This window comes from Macrobrachium nipponense, chromosome 4, assembly GCF_015104395.2.
Source record: "Macrobrachium nipponense isolate FS-2020 chromosome 4, ASM1510439v2, whole genome shotgun sequence".
Classification (NCBI taxonomy): Eukaryota; Metazoa; Arthropoda; class Malacostraca; order Decapoda; family Palaemonidae; genus Macrobrachium; species Macrobrachium nipponense.
The window spans coordinates 123,050,117-123,070,688 of NC_061100.1; the positions used below are offsets into that span (position 1 = coordinate 123,050,117).

A 20,572-nucleotide genomic window follows, 5' to 3' on the forward strand; every position below is an offset into this window, starting at 1 on the left:
ACCCCCTAACCTTATGCAGCCTCGTCATTGATCATCACCTCTTATCTTGAAAGCCTTTCACTGGTTTAGTCTGCCGTAGGGGATAGTGCTGTCACTATGCTAAACACTCGGTGCACTATAGGCATTACTTAAGGGTCTTTGCGGCGTGCCTTTGGCACCTAGCTGCAACCCTTTTCGTTCCTTTTACTGTTCCTCCTTTCATAGTCTTTCTACCATCTTACTTCCCACCATCATCAGGCCCGTGCCCAGAGTTGTTTTATGGTGGGGGGGGGGGGGAGGGTTCGTTTTTCCCAAAACTGGTCCTTTTCTTCCATAAACGTCATTGCATATAAAGGTATATACAAGATGAAATACTTGAAAATGTTATTTTAGTTATATTAACAAGAAAAATTGGTATGTGGTCTATGCACTTCTACCCGATTAAATGTTATTTAAAGTACTGCTTTAGTTAACAGAAAATATGGACTTCCAGAAATGTTGGAACGACCCCCCGACAACCCCCTTCGGTACAGGCCTGATCTTCATTGTTTCATAGTGCAGCTGCGAGGCTTTCTTCTTGTTACACCTCTATAACCTTTTACTCATAGGTCCCAGCGCTTGGCCTTCGGTCTAAGTTTTATATTCCACTTCTGCTGATTTAGTAACTGTTCAGTACTGACTTTGGGGACAGTAATCTTCTTCCTCTCTCGCGGTTCATATTTTGGAATTCTCTCCATACTTGTGTTTTCCTATCATAAAGCATTCCCCTTCTTCAAGGTGCAATTCCATCCATCTCTTCTTTCAAGGTCAGAGTCAGACGTCTCTACCGTCGGTTCGCATGTGAAAAAATGAATATTCTCGTATGATCTGCTATGCCTCATCACTAAAACTGGATGTTTTGAAAGCGAAGATTTCATACATATACATCAATTGCATGTATGCAAACTAATATGACAAAATGGCTTCTTCCTTCCTAATAAGAGTACTTGGCCAAATATGGTTTCGAAGCATGGTATACAGAAGCTGTATAATTTGCGTGCTTCGATACCATACCTCGACACTGATCGTGTATATAACAGCACTTAGAATCATATAATACAGAAAGTGTTGAAGTAAAGTACGAAATTCTCCCAATTTAATTATGTAATTTTACTTAATCATTACTTTAATTTTTCCTTACACTTATCGGTCTTTCGCCTTTACCTCTCCACCATTTATTACGCTGATTACCTTTAAAATGTTCTATTATCTTATTCTGGTGGTAATACATGAACTATTCAGCGAAAACAAATTATAGACTGTTAATTTGGGGCTCTGTGAGATATGCAGCACACCAAAAATGTGAGTTTTCCATCGTTCCTACACTTCCAATTTTTCTTTAATAAAGTCCATCTGTAATCACTTATTGCTTTTAATTGCGTCTTGCATCTCTGTAGTGTTTCAATGCTAACTTACTTCAACCTAGTTTTGTTATCCGTTATATCTTATAATTATTTTTGTCAATAAAGTCTCACAATTCTCTTGATTTTTTCTTAATGTGGGTGTCAGTATGAATACTATATATATATATATATATATATATATATATATATATATATATATATATACTATATATATATATAATATATATATAGATATTATATTATTTATTATATATAATTTATTAATTATATGTATATATAAATATATATATAGATATATATATATAATTATAGTATATATAATTATAGAGATATAATATATGGTATATCTATATATATAGTATTTATATTAATATATATCTCTTTTTTTTTATCTCAGAGATTTTTGAATTACCTGGGTGACCTCATAGGCCAGGAAGGCTACTCGATCCGCCCGGTTTTGGTTCGACCCAAAAGCCGAGGGACGATCCGGCTCAGATCCAACAACCCTCGAGACGCTCCTTTGATCGATCCGAATTATTTGAGCCATCCAGACGATGTGCGGACGTTGGTGAAAGGTAAGGATGTGGATGTGTGTGTGTGTTTGTATGTCTGTGTTTCCGTAACCAAATGATAAATCAATACGTTAATAAACTTACCAAAGGATATTAAATTGCAAGTGTTAGTCTATAGGTGTTTAATTGTCATTTTGCTCACCTTGTACTAATGCCTTGTGTGATTCCAGGTGTCAAATTATCGGTAGCTCTCGGAAACACTACTACTTTCGCCAAAAATTATTATCCGAAATTCTACGACAAGGTAAGCATCCTTCTTGCCCTGTTTTGGAAAATTATTAGACAAAAATAAGTGGTTTTATCATGTATGTGGTAGGCACTCAGTGTGTGCGTATGCGAGCGCAAGTAAGCTATACGCAATAGACTTATGAATCTTGAGTGCATTGTGTACGTGTAGAACATAATTATGACCTGTGCGTAGAATGCTTATGTAAGTGTAATGCATTTTTTACAACCAGTTTCCTTGCAAATTCGCGTTTGTTTCTTATCTACCTGAACTTTTATCTACTATACCGTTATTTTGAGAGAGAGAGAGAGAGAGAGATTGTTTCCCACACCCGAAGAGAGAGAGATTGTTTACCACATACCAAAGAATAATTTTTATTAGTCTATCGAGATCAACGTCTCATTTTCTGTTAATCCAAAATGAACATTTTCTATTCATTTTTGTGAACGCACCAATTTTAAGGGTAAACTACTCGAGTCGTTGGTGCGACGTCGGTCTCTCAGAACCCATTTTCAGAGTTCTGGTAGCATCTCTCAACCAGCTGCGAAGACGGTTGTCAAAATAATTGGATTAATAGCAATAATTTATTAAGGTGGCGAACCTGGACGACGTACACTTTTCCGTCAATTCTACTTGGTAAAATTTTTGGCTGCCAGATACTAAAAGATTCTGCAAAATATCCATTTCATGTTACTTGTAGACTTCCATATCGCTCGCAGGACCGCCATTATCTAATTAACAGTTTATCCATCGGATGTATTTAATCACACTGCAAATTCTACTAAAACTGTTTGATCTTCCATACCAAAGCATCGATTAAACAAAAGGATTTTAAGTTTCTTTGTGGAAGACTTCAAATCCTCAATCTGCCTCAGTTCAAGAGGAAGCTTGTTGCATAATCTAGGAGCGGATATTCAAAGGTTCTAGAGCCACAGACTGAGAAAACCGCAGCTCTACCAACTACATTTAGGAGAAGAGGATAGAATGTGATTCACGTTGAAATGAGATTAAATCATTCAAGGAGGAAAAAAGACAAATGGGAGGACGAATGTGGCTTAACCACCGAAAGAGACGCTGGACATTAATTTTGAATGGATAAGAAAGACATACCAGCTATAACTGAAGGAGCTCATATTTTGCAAATGGGTAAACTAACAGAAAATTTAGAAAACACAGAAACCTGACCCGACCGTATAAAGAGCTCGCGAAATCCACCACAAAAACAAAATTCCCGATGAAATTAACTCTGCGACAACATTCAAAACTGGATACGTCTTCAAAGACGATTATTTGGCACACAATCACGAGAATGTTTGTTCTCATGGACACAAGCTGCAGCTCCCTTTACAAGGAACGTAGGCCTACCATAATCTGATTGTTCTTGTTCTGACTTCGGTACTATTTAAATATTTTAAATGCATCATTTTTCTCACATCTAACAAATTGCACATTTAGTTATTAATTTTTATAGCCCAAGATATTGTTTACATAAATATATCAAGTAAATTCAGAAAATAGAAAATAAATTATCATACAATGGGCAATTTTATCTTTCTTTTCATTGTATTTCATTTAATTTTTCTTTCGATTATATTTCATTTTATCTTCTCTTCCAAAAGATTCATATTTATCTCTTTTGCAGCCTCTTCCCGAGTGCGCCAACTTCAGATTTGCCAGCGATGATTACTGGGCGTGTTACGTGCGTCACATGGGAACTTCTTTTCTTCATCTGGCAGGTTCTTGTAAAATGGCCCCTCCCACTGACCCATTCGGTGTCGTTGACCATAACCTTAGGTAAGTTCAAGATGAATTTGTTGCTCCTGGATAAGCTTTGGTCATAGGCCAGCGAGGGTTCTTGCTTTCATGAATAGCTCTTAAGGACTGAGTTTAAATGATGTATAAGACCACCCCATTCTATTAAGTGAAAGTAGAGAAGACGGGTTACACTACCGATGTACGTAATTCAAGTGTGGTAGATGGCTGAATAAATGAAAGTACTTTTCAGTCAAAAGCTATTTCATTCAACACGGTACCTGCATATCAGGTGAAAGTTACAGGCAATAAGTTGAATAAATTTAGATGACTTAATTCATTCCCATCATCGCACCTGTTAAAACGTAAGGTGCTACCCGGAGTTATCTGAAAATGTCATGTTCGAGTTAGACGAACGCTTGTTTACAATTGCTATTTTTTTTTTTTTTTTTATCAATATTAACCTTTCTCTGTTTCAGGTTTTTTTTTTATACGTGATTATGGTTCTATAGATACCTGATTTCCAAGTTGATTGCATTTAAGGATTGCTCCAAATGAATAGCTGTGCATGGCAATGATATACTAATAACCCTGTGCCTTTGGTTAGCAACATTAATATCAACATTATAGATCAGTCCCTTTCCAATCCTCTGCCATCATAGGGAGCAAAACTGTAACTCTCGAGCGCTGTTCGCATAGATATAGAGAATCCCTTCTATATCTATGGTTTTTCATCTCAAGCGTAGGAGAAATTCTAGTAACACTACATGCCACATTATTCGTGAAAGTTCTCATGTCAGAAGGAGTAATTAATTACTCTATCCCTTACCGGAAAGTCGTCGGCCTTGTGAAAATTAGCGCTGATAAATAATGAATCATCCATTTTTACCATCTCGGACTAGACCTTATCTGTAGCAATTGAGTACCGCTTATACTTCCTGAAATTATTCCGATTTTCAAGGCATGTGTTACATGGTTCAAACGTTTGTATTGATAAACCCTCGCTTTAAAACACGTTGTTTCCCGTTGAGACATCAACTTAAAAGGGTCAACAGATCTATAGGTTTAATCTTATTAATCTTTTTTGTAGACTACTGGTGTAAATGGAAGGTAGGGGCGACAGTGCAAGACTGTTAAGACGAACCTGAACTCGACAATTACAATCTTTTTCTCATTCGCTGTTGACAGGTTACTTATGTATTATAAATTCGACCATCGGTTGACTTGTCATTATTCCTTACTGTAGTGGTTATCTACCATACATTACGTACTTTAGTTTCCTTTCAGGCATTCTTTGGCTCTTATATAGAAGTATGAACGTTTTGCATGTAAATCTATTGATGGTCTTTTAGGCTTGTTCTTTATGAAAGTGTACACATGATGGACAATAATAACCTGGATTTTCTCCTCTCTCTCTCTCTCTCTCTCTCTCTCTCAGGGTTCGAGGCGTATCTGGTCTCCGCGTAGTGGACGCCTCCGTAATGCCACAAGCCACCTCTGGGAACACTGGCGCTCCGACTTACATGATAGGAGAAAAAGCAGCCGATGCCATAAAAGCAGAATGGGGTTCCCGAGTATAGCATCGAACAGAAGAATAGTCTGTGTTTTTGTTCCGTAGTTTTCTTAATAAATGTTTGGAAGTTAGTAATTGCTTATTGATGGTATCCGCAGCGAAAATCAAATGTAAGCTTGAAAACTGATCTCCCGAGTGACTTTTCTACTTCCTCTATGCAATTAAACTGGTGATGAGGTTTTACTTCAAGTGCAGCGTAACAAAAAAAAAAAAAAAAAAAAAAAAGAGAATGGTTTTGATGAAATATGCCATAGACTCAATGGGTCTATGCAGCTTATTCCCTCAGCCTAAATTAAACAATGACATTGTGCCCTGAAACTGGCTGAGGTGGGACTTTTCATCCCCCTTCTATAAAGATTTTCTATATTCTCGCCCATTTATAATAATTAAATATATCATCTTCCTACAGTCAACCCAAAAATAGTGTCAGGTGACTGTTTAACCCAACAATTATTTAGAATTTTTTTTTTACAAGGCTTCATATTAAAATAAATTAGATATTGCCTGCACAGTTTTAACGTCTATAAATGTATTTTAATATTTTACTTAAATTCTCATCTATTTCCTCGTTAATTTGTTAATTAATTTTTAAAAAATTCAATAAGTTATCTCTTCCTTCTGTACTCCCCTTTATTTTCTGCTCATTCTCTCTGATGAAAGCTTGAATTTCAAGTCAGTGGTCCCTGTGGGTTTATTCCATATAAATAGGGCTCATCTTCTGAACAATAATTATAAAATCTTTCAGTTATTATTATTAATTATTATCATTGACTGAACAATATCTTAGTGTTATGAGTAATTTTATTTCACAGCAATATTCACAATTAACGAATAGACACTTAACATTTCCTGTTATGGTGCGACCATCACTTTCACAAATACATTGCCTGCTATAACTTCCCTGTCACCTGATACCAGAGCAGTACAGATCCCTGTGGGCTGGTGACCTAGACGCTGTCTACAATTATAATCATCTACGGGAGACGATGGTTGCATGATGATTCCATTGCCTTGGGTCGCAAGACCTTAGATCAGTGGTTCCCATCGTCGGGTGTACTACGCCCTACTAGAGAAGTCATTTGATTTTATAGGGGGCCAATTCAAGAATCTTTAAACCAAGTTAATGGCCTTTTAGGCTTCATCCGCATGAATTTAGGAATAATATATCAACACGGGGCATCAGGATTTTAGAGGCGATTAGATGGAGCAAGGCCTAGCTCAGCCCTCCCCCAACAATGCCTAGAATACAGAAGACTTGGAAACTTTTCCGCGAACGTGCTACGTACTCAGAGCCAATGTTACTTATCGTGGTTATTGCAGATTTGGGTTACTCTGTCTGAGATGGTGGTTATCTTACTTACGTATGAGTATTTTTTACACGAGCTCATGTTTGCTCTTTTTCTATAAACTAGAAGATTAGGAGAATTCTATGTCTAAATCTCTTCAAATGGAAAAACCGAATTAATGATTATTGTTCCAACGGATTTGATAAGCATAAGCAACAGTAAGGCTAATTGCGCAGTTTTGTATCTTTTCTCGTGTAGAGTGACAATCGTGAAAAGCATTGCATGCACTGCCCATGTGAATAGTTACTATAATTTTGAATTAATTTGCAGTTCATTCTAATAGGATGAAGACAACAAAAAACAGAATCCGTAAATACGAGAGAATACCGAAATCTTTTTACTTTCAGTTAAAGCAGACACTTCCTTTCTGGTACCATCAACAAAGTTAACATTCATCCAGTGTGCTAGAGATAGCGTCCGGTTTACTGATCAGCTGACGGATGATCAGTAGCAAATTGATACGAAAATATAGTCCTGTGGTTACACCAACAATTCCAGTGGTCTGGGTAATGGCGTCTTTGCCAGAATTCCGCATATCCCTGAAGTTCAGTTACGTGTTTTTATTTGTACGCATTGTAATACTTGTTACCCGGATGATCCGATTCTTCGGATTTCACATAAAGACTATTACAGTTACCCATTTTTACTATACTTTTACTGGATGGCTGAATTGTTTTTAAGAGAATATCCTTAATAAAAAAAATTTAAATTATCATATCTAGCTCTTAAATTTATATAAATTTTCATATTAATATAAATTGTTTAGAAGTTATCTTCTGAAGCTGCTGATCAACCATGTATGTGATTTGAATCTTATTATTTATTTGCATTTTTTGCTTCTCGACAGGATTGAATAAGGCCATTCTTTGTCTCTGTCTAGAACTACACTTTCGGACGCGCCTTAGCGTCGATGACCTTCGATTTAGGTATGCCAGTTATTTGTCAAAATTCTCAAACCTTGGCTTCAGGCCTGCCCCGGTTACTGATCTCCCCGGCTCCCGCCAAGCAGCGAATACCAACATTCGTCGTTTACTCAGAATGGTTAAGTCACGGTCTTATAAGACCGCGGGTGAAGTAAAAATGCTCTGATTCCTAGGCTCATTTTGCGTTTCTTACCTCGTTCTATTTAAGTATTGGAATTTTCTCCTGATTATTTTTTTTGGGGGGTCCTATAGGATTCCTCTATTGAACGATGGGGCTTTCGCTCCCTTAATCCATTTCTCGCCATCCTATTTTTTTATTATATAACTATTGAAGCACTGAGTCATATTATGCGGAAAATATTGCTATTTAAAATTTTCTTTGACTGAATTTGATAAATTTTTCTCTCTCGTTTCCTTACACTAAGCCATAAGGCATTCTTGATTATACTCAGTTTTTTTCCACATGTCCATCCGCCTGTGGTGGTGGCGCATGGTAACACTGCATCCCTGGCATTAAATAGTTACGCTATATGTAAGTTTTAGGTAAATAAAAGGATATCTTGGTGTACATTTGCAACTGAAAAGTGTTTTGATAAGTTACTGTATGCGAATTACACCGTTAATATTCGAAATAGGATGATATTTAAAGCCAGGACGCAGTGTTACCATGCGCAAACACCACAGGCGGATGGACAGATGGAAAAAAAGAGCATAGTGGACTAAGTGGAGAGAGTATCGCCTCAGTGACGTGGTTGGTATGGTGTTAGCTTCTCACCTTGGTGGTCGCGGGTTCGATTCTCGGCCATTCCATTGAGGAGTGAGAGATGTGTATTTCTGGTGATAGAAGTCCACTCTCGACGTGGTTCGGAAGTCACGTAAAGCCGTTGGTCCCGTTGTTGAATAACCACTGGTTCCATGCAACGTAAAAACATCATACAAACTAAGTGGAGAGAGAGAGAGAGAGAGAGAATAGTTTCATGTCCGTAAAATTGAAAATTTCTCCTGTAAAATAAGAGCATTTTAATGTCATGGCCAGTAGTGAACTATCGATTTTATTATATCAACCTGGAGTAACAACAACAATATAAATAAACATACAAAAAACTCTGGCCGATACAAGTGCTGAAAAATGTGGTTGTTTTAAAATAATAATTCCTGAATTGAATAATTATTGATATAGCTAGTATAATGTGAAACGCAAAGACCGTTTTACTTCACCTGAAAATGATGATGGAATTTTATAAAGGGACAATTCGTCTGAACATAAATAGCTTTGAATACATATATCTGTTCGGTTGTGTACAAATATGCACCCCAGATGAGACCTAGCATATGCGGGTTGTTGAGTCATTGAATCTTTTTCTCAGCCGAGAGGTTAAACCTTCGCTATCTGTTAGGATAACCTATTCTTTTGCCAGCACGCACGGTGGAATTCTAATATTTTCTAGCTACCATCTCAATCACCATAATTCTCTTAGGATTTGCGTTTATACTTTCTATCAGGTCAAAATGTGCAAAATCAAATGTTTTGGGAGCATTCCTAGCAAATACAAAAAGCTGCATCCTTTTCACCAACTCCTTTTCCATTGTTCTTATTATCATAATCAACATCGTCTTTTTTATATAATGACGGTGATTATTCTTGGTGCCAAAGTACTATGGATCCATCACGAGAAAGAGAGGCAAGTTGACAGACTTTCCTTAAATGATTGCACACCCATATTTTAAGAGGAATCTGTTCAACCATTTAAGAAGAACGAGTGGCTAAATGGCAACCAATGTTATAAGGGAATGAGCAACACTGTAATGACCCTTGACCTTCGTGACTACCTCACAGTGTTAACCGAACAAAACGGGAGTAAAATGATGCTCAGAGGAGTTGGGAAAATTAATTTTCAAGGTTTAGGAGGCAGAGTGATCTGAATACATAATCAATACGATATATCAGCTCACAGCCCTCTCATTCAGTTTCAGTAACAAGGAGTTACAATTCAAAACGGAACTGACAGCGATTTATAAGATAATTGTGTCTCACTGACTGAGAGGATGCAAGCTGACCAATCTCGGAAACAAACTATGAACACTGTGCAATGCCCGACCTCTGCATGTCATTTAGCGTCTCAAAACGGCTTAACATTAATGGACGGTGGGCTATATAGGAATTTATAAAAATGAAGCAGCAGATCTCTTTGAAAATCGCATTGGATATATGCAATTTGCCTACCTGCAAAGAGTTGCGTAGTGACCACAAACTTGACGCTAAACCATATTACCAAAACGGTTTTTAAAAAGAACGTGTTAATTTATTACCACAAGGTTGCTGGCGGAATGGACAAGGAGGTTACGTTTGTTTAGATGATGCCAGCAGTACATCACTAATTGCCCTTGCACCAAGTGTGATAATGTGTTAAAGGGATTAGAAGACTTGGATTGGATTTGTGGGGTCATTCCAAATAACAGATACCGCACAGTTTCTTGGCTGTTCTGAATGGGTTACGGTTGAGTATCCCTAGAGCAATTGTGCAAGCGTATATCATAAAATTTATGCTGATTTTATTAAATGAGATTTCAGTCCATAGCAACCTCAAGAGCAGTGACGCTATTTGATTGTCTATTAGGGAATATTTGATTTGCGCAGTGCCTTAATCCTAACCATCCTCTAGCATATCAAGTGAGTTCAGCGCTAAATGGATGGCTAACGCCATCACAAAATTATTTGTAGTGATTGTGCATTGGCAATTGAAATACACTGAACAGCAAGTCATCTACCCGGGTAAAAATGTTTCGAGTGACGTATCCTTAGTGTGTAAAACTCAACTTAATTCACAAAAATTTCTCAAGGTTCGATTAAGGAACTTCCTTTTAACACGGTGGCTTTTAGGCTGAGTAATTACGTAGAAAGTTTATTAAGAATAGACCATATTTTTTACACGATTTAGCATAGTGTTCAAGTTTCAAATATCTTCCTTTTGATATTAAGGAAAATAATATTGATAAGAAATCCCTTATCACAAGTCGCACCTGTTGCCTACAACTTTTCTACTCTACGTAATTATCTTGAGCAGACTAAAAGTAACGAGTCTCTACTCACCGGACTCTGTCACCGACAAACATATAAATACATATTCAATAAAATTCAGGTGTACTGCATTCAGAAAAATGTACACTTATTAAAAAATATGTGTATATTTCCGAATACTAGGAGAACGCTTTTATGATACAACCAGGTGGTCGGGGTCGTGAAATTAATTCAAGGTGTCATCAGTGCAACTGCGTCATACTGTCATCTTCGTAAATTGTTCGCATCACAATTTGTATTTATACGCGTACCAAGACATTTTAAGTTTTTGGTATGAATTTATACAAAAGTTGAAGAAAGCAGAAACTAATATACCAGTACCGTGGAACTTTTATTCCTGATTGGGAAGAGGAAGGAGAATATGGAGAGTCAACCAATAGGAGAGCTCGATGGAAACGGTATCGGATGTCAACCAATCAAAACGCTCGTGCTAAAGTTTGTGTTATGTTGGGTGGGAGGTGGGTGATGAACACAGCTGAGATTCGTGTTTACATTGAGAATGGAAATTGAAGCAATTTAGATATGTAAAAATAAGTAAGTATACTGGCATAAGAAATTGTGTGATGCGAGTAGGACGACATGTTACTGTTTTAAAGCTGAATCGAACTCGTGAGAATTCGGAGGTGGCAGTGTCGCAAGCTTTCGAAAGTTTGACATTTGACTTCGCGTCAAAACTTTAAAGTAGGCAGCCTACCTACTTAGGTAGTAGGCTAGCCCCGATTTTTCCGAACGTGAATCTGATGCACGTAAACTCCTAATAATTGGTTCTACTGAAATGCAGAATACCTTCCGTTGTTTCTCAGGGTTACCCTTAGAATGTGATGTTTAGGGAACAAGGAAGTCTAGGCTAGGGCGAATTCAATTTTGCACTCAGAGCCTAGACCTACTACTGGTGTGGGATTCCCGTACACCCCGTTGGGATGCAGTGCCGTCGGTGTTCTTTACACGGTTCACTGTAGTCAGTACTTATGGTTCTTTACAGTGTCCCTTCTGTCCCTAGCTGTAACCCCCCTCCATTCCTATTACTGTGCCTCTGTTCATAGGTAGCCTAGGGTAAACAACCGCAGGGACTGGCCCAACTCACCGATGGTCACCTCTGGCCACCCTCCGAAAAAGTACTTATATCGTGTCCTGACACCGGAGGTGGTCATCAGTCGCGAGTTGTTGTTGGTGAGAGAAACAGCTAAAGACCTCTACTCTCCTTTCGAAGTAAGTAGGGTAGATCATCACAGCAGGCCAAGCAGGCCACCTACCATCAATGCAAGCCACCCTCCGAAAAAGTACATTATAACGCGTCCTGACACCCGAGATGGGCATCAGTCGCGACTTGTTGTTGGTGAGAAACGGAGCTAAAGACCTCTACTCTCCTTTCGAAGTAAGTATTTTCTCCAAAGTTAGAAATTAAGGCCAAATTTTAAGATTTAAACAGAGGGTACTGAAAACGGTCTCAAACGTAGTGCAAATCTCACCAAAACGCGTTCACATTTTACTTACAACTCGAGGTATTTTAGAAGATTGACGCCATCTCGATGTTTACGAGTAGCTTGTGTCAATAAACTACCATTTTCCTGTGATAAATCCGCACACCACTTGTACCCACAGACGCTGGAGCACTTTTTATCACAACATCGAAACACGATTTCTCATCAACAACAAGCCAGGCGTAAACAGCTGTTGGGGTAGAAGATGACGAGAAGCGTGCTCTTGGCTAATTTTTAAATAGTAGTAAAACATCAATATTTTACATATTTATGATGATAATTTGAAAATATTCGTTATTGAAAAAGTAACTCGACTCTGACTCAAATTTAAGTAATTATTTTTCTGAATTAGAACGTTCTTTCAAGTTCTGTATTATGACGTCACGACATCTTGACTTTCGTACCTATTGTAAATAATTGCTATACTCAACTGTCATTGCAGAACAGTTTACCAGTTATTCATGCAGATTGTTATCAGCTATACATGTAATTGTTATAATCGTAATGCGCATATATATCTTTATTATTTACTTTTTGGATATATGAAGATGTTTTACTGCTGGATTATCGCCGTAGTGTGACGCAATCGTTTTCGGTCCATGGGCCTCTTGTCTGTTTTCGCACCATAAGAAATTATGGGGCCGAATTTGCAATGACCAGAAAGTCGTTAAAAGAGGAAAGTTAGCATTGAGGGGCATATGTTTTGACTGAGAAAAATACAAATTTATTCAATAGCTAGCTTGTAAAAAATACTTGGTTATAAAAACTTGATTGACAACTAAGCAGCATGTCTACTATGGGTTTCAGAGACAGTGCAAGCAGTTTTTGGGCAATACCTATTTCTGTAACGAACACTCTTAACAGAACGAGATTTTGCTATAGTGCATTACACCCAGTGCCGTAATTTATAAGGGTATCGTGAATCACTAATCGTAAAGAATAACGACACTTGTCCTTGTACCAAGAGACAAAAACTCCATTATGCAGAAATGGATACGAACACGCGTATAAAGCTCCACCTACCCTCTCCCCACCCTCCACCGCCATCCTTTTTCTCCCCCTTCGATTCCTTCCGCCTTCCTTCCTCTCTCTTCCTCGTCTCTCTCTCAATCCTCGCATCTCTTTCTCTCTCTCTCTCTCTCTCTGTTGCCATTCGGTATGTGTTGACCCTCCAAAACTGGGTATAAGACTACACACAAAAACGTTGAAATTGGTGAAATTAGGCTATGTATTGGAAGTATATATACATAAATATTAAAGCAATTTTATCATTATTGCATTACTATGACAACTAGAATTCATGGAAACTGTTTATAACCTGTTAAGCGTCACCCACGTAATAATACGTTTACCGCGATCTACTCGGTAGCGCCTTCAACGGATATTACGTTCAAGACTTTAACTGTGCTTGTCAAGCCGTCAGCCCGTAATAATACGTTTACTCGTAATTGAGACAAGTTGTAGGAACATCATTTGGTAACACTCTCAGCACATGGGAAACTTATTTCCAGCCTGGCAACTCTTTCCTGGTGGTCGCTTATGCTAGAAAACTGCCTGTCCCTGTTGGTTTTCTTTCAATACGCTTCGGCGTTTATCGAGACAAATTGATTTCGCGTCTTTCACAGTGAATGTCCAAAGAGGAGGCATATTTCTTTAGGTGAGATCAATCAAATACTAGATGAGGAGTGTGATATTGATAACCTATTTGATGATGAGAGCTCTAGTTCTGAATCCTCCAGTGATGATACAAACTTTTCTTCCAATTTGCGGGAGTAAGATGACTTTTCTTTGCCGAGTGACTGGACTCCGAGAGAGAGAGAGGAGAGAGAGATAGAGAGAGAGAAGAGAGAGAGAGAGAATTTCCTACAGTTAATTACAGTATGAATAACAAGCATAAAAATCAATATTAACTTTGAAAACTATCATCAGTGCTATGATCGCTGATTACGAAAAAAAGCGTGACGGTACGTTAGCAGCGAGCTCATCAGGGGCGGACGCTTAACAGGATAATGGAACGGCGTATGTGTGAAGCCTCCACTAATGTGGCAACGATGATTTTGCCATTCTTAGCATGCAAACATTAAAGCATGCAAACATTAAAGGTTACATTTATTTCTGGCAGTACGATTATTTAAGAAAATTCAAAATACTAATAAAGACTGAAATCAATGAAAGTGCTAGCAAAAAACAAAAAAGCAAAAAAAAAAAAAAAAAACGTAGTCGTTCCTCTATGCACTTTTCCGTATTCGTTCCTCTATGGTTTTTCGGCAGCCAGATGTACGAAAACGTTAGAAACATTTGATTTTATCTACGTTAGAAATATCTGTAATTTTTCGGGTAATTTGGTTGCAAAAAAAGGGTATATACAAATGAATTAAATCAAAATTTTTAAATAACAATGTAAATTTAAACTAAATAACGAAATAAAGTAAACAGTTTAGGGAATAAACTTTGCAGTTTCGTCGTCTGTCGTCGTCTGCTGTTTGTAATTTGTGTTTATGGCGCGCGCGCTTAGAAACCAGGAACAGCAACGTGTTTTAAAGTGCAATGTGGAGTGAACTGAGACCAAAATGTGTATAATAACAATCAAATAAGCACTGTGGAGTTTCAGTTTGTGTTATGGCAGTAAGGATAAAACCGCCGATTACAAGGTAAGAATGAATTCAGTTCCAACCATAACCCCGGGAATAACAAGTTTCATACTTTCACTAATATAGGCAACAAAATGTTGTTTTTATTGTGCTGATTACAACTGCAATCTTGATAGATCAATAAACGTTTCCATAATACGCTAACATTGTTCAAATGAGTGCTGGGAAAGAACCTTGGGAAAGATGGTGTCCGTCACTGATGAGAACCGTCCATGAAAAACTAGCCGCCATATTGGATTTCAAAACTGCCTTGAAAACATATTTGTTCCGATACGTATACAAACCCTCGGTCCTTTAACAATAGGAAGTAGCTAAGCGGCAGCTGGGAACGGTCGTAAGCTTCGAACAAGGGGAGAACGGTAGTTAACTGCTTGTCCGATCGTCGCGCGCCGCGCGACTGGAGGTAAATAAATCACTTTTGCTTTCGGCCGTGTGTGGGAAGGACGTGTTCGCCATCGCTCTGCCCGCTTTGTCGTTTGCTTCAACCTTGAGTATTTGTTTTCTCTTTCTGTATATCAGGAGTGATTGTAAGTACTTTTTTTCTCAATTCTATTATTCTTGCAATGAGTGAATTGGAAGAAATGGAAATATCACCGCGCCTCCCGCTCCAGCCGTAGTAGTGTGTCCCGGCCCGGCTGGAGGGGCGTAAATGTGGAGGGTTCAGGTCATTTGTTTGAGGTGGACCCCCACGAGGTTTGTTCTCGTTGTAGGGGGCGAGAATGCTCTCCGCAACGAACCATGTGTGGTTTGTATGAATTGGTCCCGAGGCGCAGTGGGTGCTGTCACGTGCATGGAAGAGACTTAGGCCGGCCAAGAGGTCATCGGAAAGTCCAGTGACTCCTTTGGTGACGGACACTTCGTCTTCTTTCCTGCCTCCCGGCCAGCCCCCACGTTTCGCGCCTTCCCCTGCGGGGGGGGTAGCGGAGTCCTTTTCCTCGATCGAGTCCGTCGAGTGTGGAGGAGGGCGCCCGCTACCCGACGTACAGGAACTGTACAGCTACTCGGGGTCTTCCGTCCGCTCTGGGGGGGGTGTTTCGCCCCCCAGGCGCGGTGAAGCCCCTCCAACTAACCCGACTATTTGTCTCCGCAGGTGTGCCATCAGCGAAGGACGACTTGGGACAGGTGTGGGAGTCGCTGGGACTGCAGGGAGTGCCCAGCATCCAGGGGTTGCTCCAGCGGTTGGCGGGGTCGGCTGTGGTCACTCATGGTGCGGTGACCACACTACCACCACAATAACGAACACACCACGTATGAGATGCCACCACATCTGGTATATACGCCCCATATAATGTCCGGTGACACCCACGTGGCTATACAAAAACCAGTTGCTGCCGTACCAAGGAGGACGGTGCCAACCACCATACCTTGGATTTTTTCCTTTGCCGACCCCGGACTTCCGCTGCCCAAAGAGTACCCCTCCCCCCCTGGACCTGCCGCCAGTGCCACGGATGTCGGTAACTGCAGACAGGACGCCTGGCTCTCCCGTGGTACCTGCCGTGCCTGCCGTACCTGCTGCTGTTCCAGCTACTCTTTCTATTTCAGATCGGCCTGCACTTTCCCTTTCAGATGTTCCTGCCGTTCCTGCTGTTCCCGGACCTGTTCCTGTCGTTCCTGCTGCTGGTGTTGCTGTCACAGGCTCAGGTCTTTCCGGACAGGTGCAGTCGGGCCCTGTTGTTCTTCGGCAACTGCCCCGGCTCCCTCCTGGATGGAAGACCTGACGTCTGTTCTGCGGAGCCTGGCGAAGAAGAAGAGGAAGAGGAAGAAGGTGTCGTCGTCGTCTTCATCGTCTTCTTCGTCGTCTGCTGCCTCCTCCTTCCCCTTCGACTTCTAAGGCTAAACAGCCGAAGAAGAAGAAGGCTGCCTCCTCCCCCCCTAAGAAGACTCCTTCGGGATCTTCTAAGGGCCCGACTCGCTCAGGCGAGTCGGGGAGCTCTTCTGCTGGTCCTCCTGTTCCTTCGGGAACGGGGCCCGTCGCTTCTTCTGCAAAGAAGAAGTCGACGGGGGACCAGAGGTTGCACCAGCCTCGGCTGGTGCGTCCTCACCCCTGGTGCTAGCGGTTCTGCCGCTAAACCAGGTTCCGCTCGCCGCTTCTCGTTCGCGAGAAGCACCGAGTGGACGCTCTTCCAAAGAGGACCGTCCAGCCAAAGTTTTGACGCCCGAGCTTGCTCGCCGTCAAGACAGCGGCGCGAGCAGAAGACTGGCGAGAGTCGTTGCACGCGACTCTCGCCAGGCCAGTTGGACGCTCTCGCAGCGATCAACTGGCTGCTCGGGCTGACGTGACGGTCGCTGACCGGCCACGGGTTTGAGGCGAGGAAGGAGAGTCCCCACGGCCGCTGGTCACCAGCCACGGCTGGTACCAGCGGTTTGACGCGCCGAGAGGTACGCTGGCCGGTCTCGACGCGAAAGGGAGCCTAGCAGGTCACCCGCCCGTCCGCCGCTCACCCGATGGGGACCCTGCGGAGACGGTGACCAGCGGCAGCTCGCCTGACGCTAGAGATCGGTCTCGACGTTCTCAGCCGAAGCCAATCGCCCCAGGCGAGCGGCAAGGCTAGGCCTGCTGCTCGACCGTCACCGCGGGTTGACGATCAGCAGCAGCCCTCCACGCACGCTGGTCCGCGTGGCCAGCGAGCGAGGGGAGCGTCAGGTCTGCCTCTCCTGTACCTTCAACCTCCTCGGGCTATACCGGGCGGAGCGAGTACCAAGGAGCGATCACGAGAGGTGCGCCGCTCGTGAGCCCAGCTATGACGCCGTGCGGCTCAGGCACGGTCTTAGGACCGACCAGAACGTACGCGCAAGTAGTTGGAGGCGACCTTCAGGGGTCTGTCGCTGTTCTCCTTTCCTTTTGAAGGAGGAGTATCGAGGGGATATGCTCTTGTTGGAGGGACTGGACGGTCCTACTCCACAAGACGCTGTAACGCCTGAGATACAGAGGAACTTCGCAGAGGTCATTAAGTTGATGCGTCTACATAATGACCTTGCGGAAGAATCGCCGCTACCACCAGCAGAGCCCACGTCCCGGCTCGAGTCATTTTGGGGTCCCCAAGAGGGAACCCAAAATGATGATGGGGTTGCCACGATCGGAGCTTGCGGACTCGGTCCTGGATCAGGTGGAGAATCTCGTCTCCGGACGGGAGGACTCGCTAAAAATCCGGACGGTCCTCTAAGCTGCTTCCTCCTCCTCCTACAGCGGCAGAGGCGATTTTTACGTCGCCATCTGAAGACCCGATATTGCCGAAACAGGTTTAACCCGGAGTTGCGAGGCTGACTCCAGGTGTGTCCCTGCAGCAGCTCCTGTCGGAGAACTTATGGTTCTCGCAGCAGGAGGCACTTGCCCTGGAATCTACCGCTATGGCAGCATTCCAGGCAGTTTCCTGGTTGGATTTGTGGTCCCTCACAATATCCAAAGTAGCGGCCGGCTCTGGGAGTTCTGCTCTCGAAGACGACGCTTCTTTCAGGAGACTGTGCCAGTCTGGAGGAAGAGCAATCTCTTACCTCGCCCATCAGACTGCTAACCTGTGGGCCAACTTGGTTCTTCGACGTAGGGACGCAGTCCTTACCCGAGTGACCAGGGGGCCGGGCGTGAAGCGGCACTCGGGCTACGAAATGGACCTCTTAGGAGTTCCCAGCCTCTCTTTCCAGGAGAGATGGTGGACGCTGCGGTGGAACTGGAACGCGGCGCCCTGACGAGAGTGACCGCTTAGTCCACCAGGCAGTCTCGAAGGTTTCTGGGCAACCTCGAGTAACTGCGGCCAAACCAAAGAGCTTGGCTAGCGCTTCCACGGCGTCGAAGACGGTTGCACCGTCCAAACCCCGTGCGAAGACTCCAGCTGTTTCACTTCTGCTAGAGAGGCCGAAATCAGCCCTCCTCCCAGCCCTCCTTTCCCCGAGGAGGTGCTGAAAGAAGTCGAAACGAGGAGGGAAACGCTAGGGACGGCGTCTCACCTGCTGCCGGAAGTGGGGGGGTGCCTGGCGAGCCATTGGGCGACTTGGCAGCGCTACGGCGCCGAGAACTGGATAGTAGACGTCCTTCGGGAGGGATATATACTACCCTTCGAGTCTCGGCCCCCCCTCATCTCCAAACCGGTCCATCTACAGACCTATGTCCGGGGATCAACAAAGGACAACGCTCTTCGACAGGAGATCAAGACCATGCTGGCGAAACGAGCTGTAGAAATCGTGGAGGACCAGTCACCGGGCTTTTACAGCCGCCTCTTCCTAGTGGAGAAGGCATCGGGGGGCTGGCGCCCGGTGATAGACCTCTCTCTCCCCTGAACCGCTTCGTTCGCACGACGCGGTTCACGATGGAGTCGGCACGCCTCAGTGCTCGACTCGATCAGGGGGAACGATTTCATGCTTTCGGTGGACCTGAAGGACGCGTATTTTCAAATACCCATCCTCAGTCCTCCAGAAAAGTACCTCCGCTTCAATCTTCGACGGGACGGTGTACCAATTCAGGGCACTTTGTTTCGGTCTCTCAACCGCCCCACAGGTGTTTCACAGCGAGTGTTCACTCTGGTGTCGGCTTGGGCCCATTCGAACGGGATACGTCTTCTGAGGTATTCTCGACGATTGGCTGGTCCTGGCGAGCTCCCGCTCGCAGTTGCTACAGGACAGAGATCGACTCCTCAAGTTTTTGTCGCGATCTGGGGATCGTGATAAACTACGAGAAGTCCGATCTCGAACCCAAGCAGAAGATGAAGTACCTGGGTATGCTGATAGATACGTAGCAGGGCAAGTCTTTCCCGCAGACTTGCGTATCAGCAATTCAGGGAGGCAGCCGGCCGGTTCCTGTCGCGGCAGGAACAGGCAGCACAGCAATGGCAAGTCCGTGATCGGCCATCTGTCGTCACTCGCGAGTTAAGTTGTCCCTCACGGGCGTCTTCACCTGCGGTCTCTCCTAGTGGAGGCTAAGGGAGAGTTGGTCTCAGGCCAGGGATATCCTCCTTACTTTCCCGTGGCTATCACGGACAAGGTGAGGCAGGACCTAGCCTGTGGCTTCGACGACAAGAACCTCTTAAGAGAGTGCCTATACGCACTCCCCCCCCCGGAGATGCTTCTGCTGTTCTCAGACGCATCGACGAGGGATGGGGCGCACACCTGGAGGAGTTGCTGACTGCAGGTGTGTGGGACCATCACGAAAAGCACCTTCACATCAATGTCCTGGAACTCAAGGCGGCGTTCAACGCTCTCCAAGAGTTTGGGACCGCTTGGTGGGACACTCAGTGGTGTTGATGTGCCAACACCACAGTAGTGGCATATGTCAACAAGCAGGGGTGGCTAGTGTCTCCTTCCGCCATCAGTTTGACAGTGCAGGTGCACGAGTGGGCCCAGGCTCACTCGATAGAGCTGTCAGCACGCTACATTCCAGGCAGAAGAATGTAGTAGCAGACAAGCTCAGCCGTCGGGATCAGGTGATAAGGACCGAATGGTCTCTACACCAAGATGTGGCGGAAAGGCTTTTCAACCTGTGGGGGCGACCGGTCTAGTACCTGTTCGCCACCCGGCACAACAGGAAACTTCAGGTTTTCTTTTCAGCTGTGCCGGACCCATGGGCAGCTGCAGAGGACGCTCTCCAACACCCCTGGGA

At 43.0% G+C, this 20,572-nt stretch overlaps 2 protein-coding genes across 6 annotated transcripts in view; both read left to right on the plus strand.

The window, feature by feature from the left end:
* The window catches only part of LOC135211115 (glucose dehydrogenase [FAD, quinone]-like), a 34,634-nt gene extending 29,058 nt beyond the window's left edge, over positions 1-5,576 (plus strand). For all 3 annotated transcript variants that reach the window (XM_064244217.1, XM_064244218.1, XM_064244216.1), the window contains exons 11-14: positions 1,780-1,957; positions 2,125-2,198; positions 3,823-3,974; positions 5,371-5,576. In XM_064244217.1, the coding sequence (XP_064100287.1) occupies positions 1,780-1,957; positions 2,125-2,198; positions 3,823-3,974; positions 5,371-5,512 (546 nt within the window). In that variant the 3' untranslated portion in view covers positions 5,513-5,576. The remainder of the gene's footprint in view (positions 1-1,779; positions 1,958-2,124; positions 2,199-3,822; positions 3,975-5,370) is intronic.
* A 5,677-nt stretch (positions 5,577-11,253) lies between these two features.
* The window catches only part of LOC135211116 (uncharacterized), a 366,483-nt gene continuing 357,164 nt past the window's right edge, over positions 11,254-20,572 (plus strand). For 2 of the 3 annotated variants that reach the window (XM_064244219.1, XM_064244220.1), the window contains exon 1: positions 11,254-11,387. The gene's annotated coding sequence lies outside the window, so the exon portion shown is untranslated. The remainder of the gene's footprint in view (positions 11,388-20,572) is intronic. The other variant, XM_064244221.1, reaches the window with a different exon arrangement.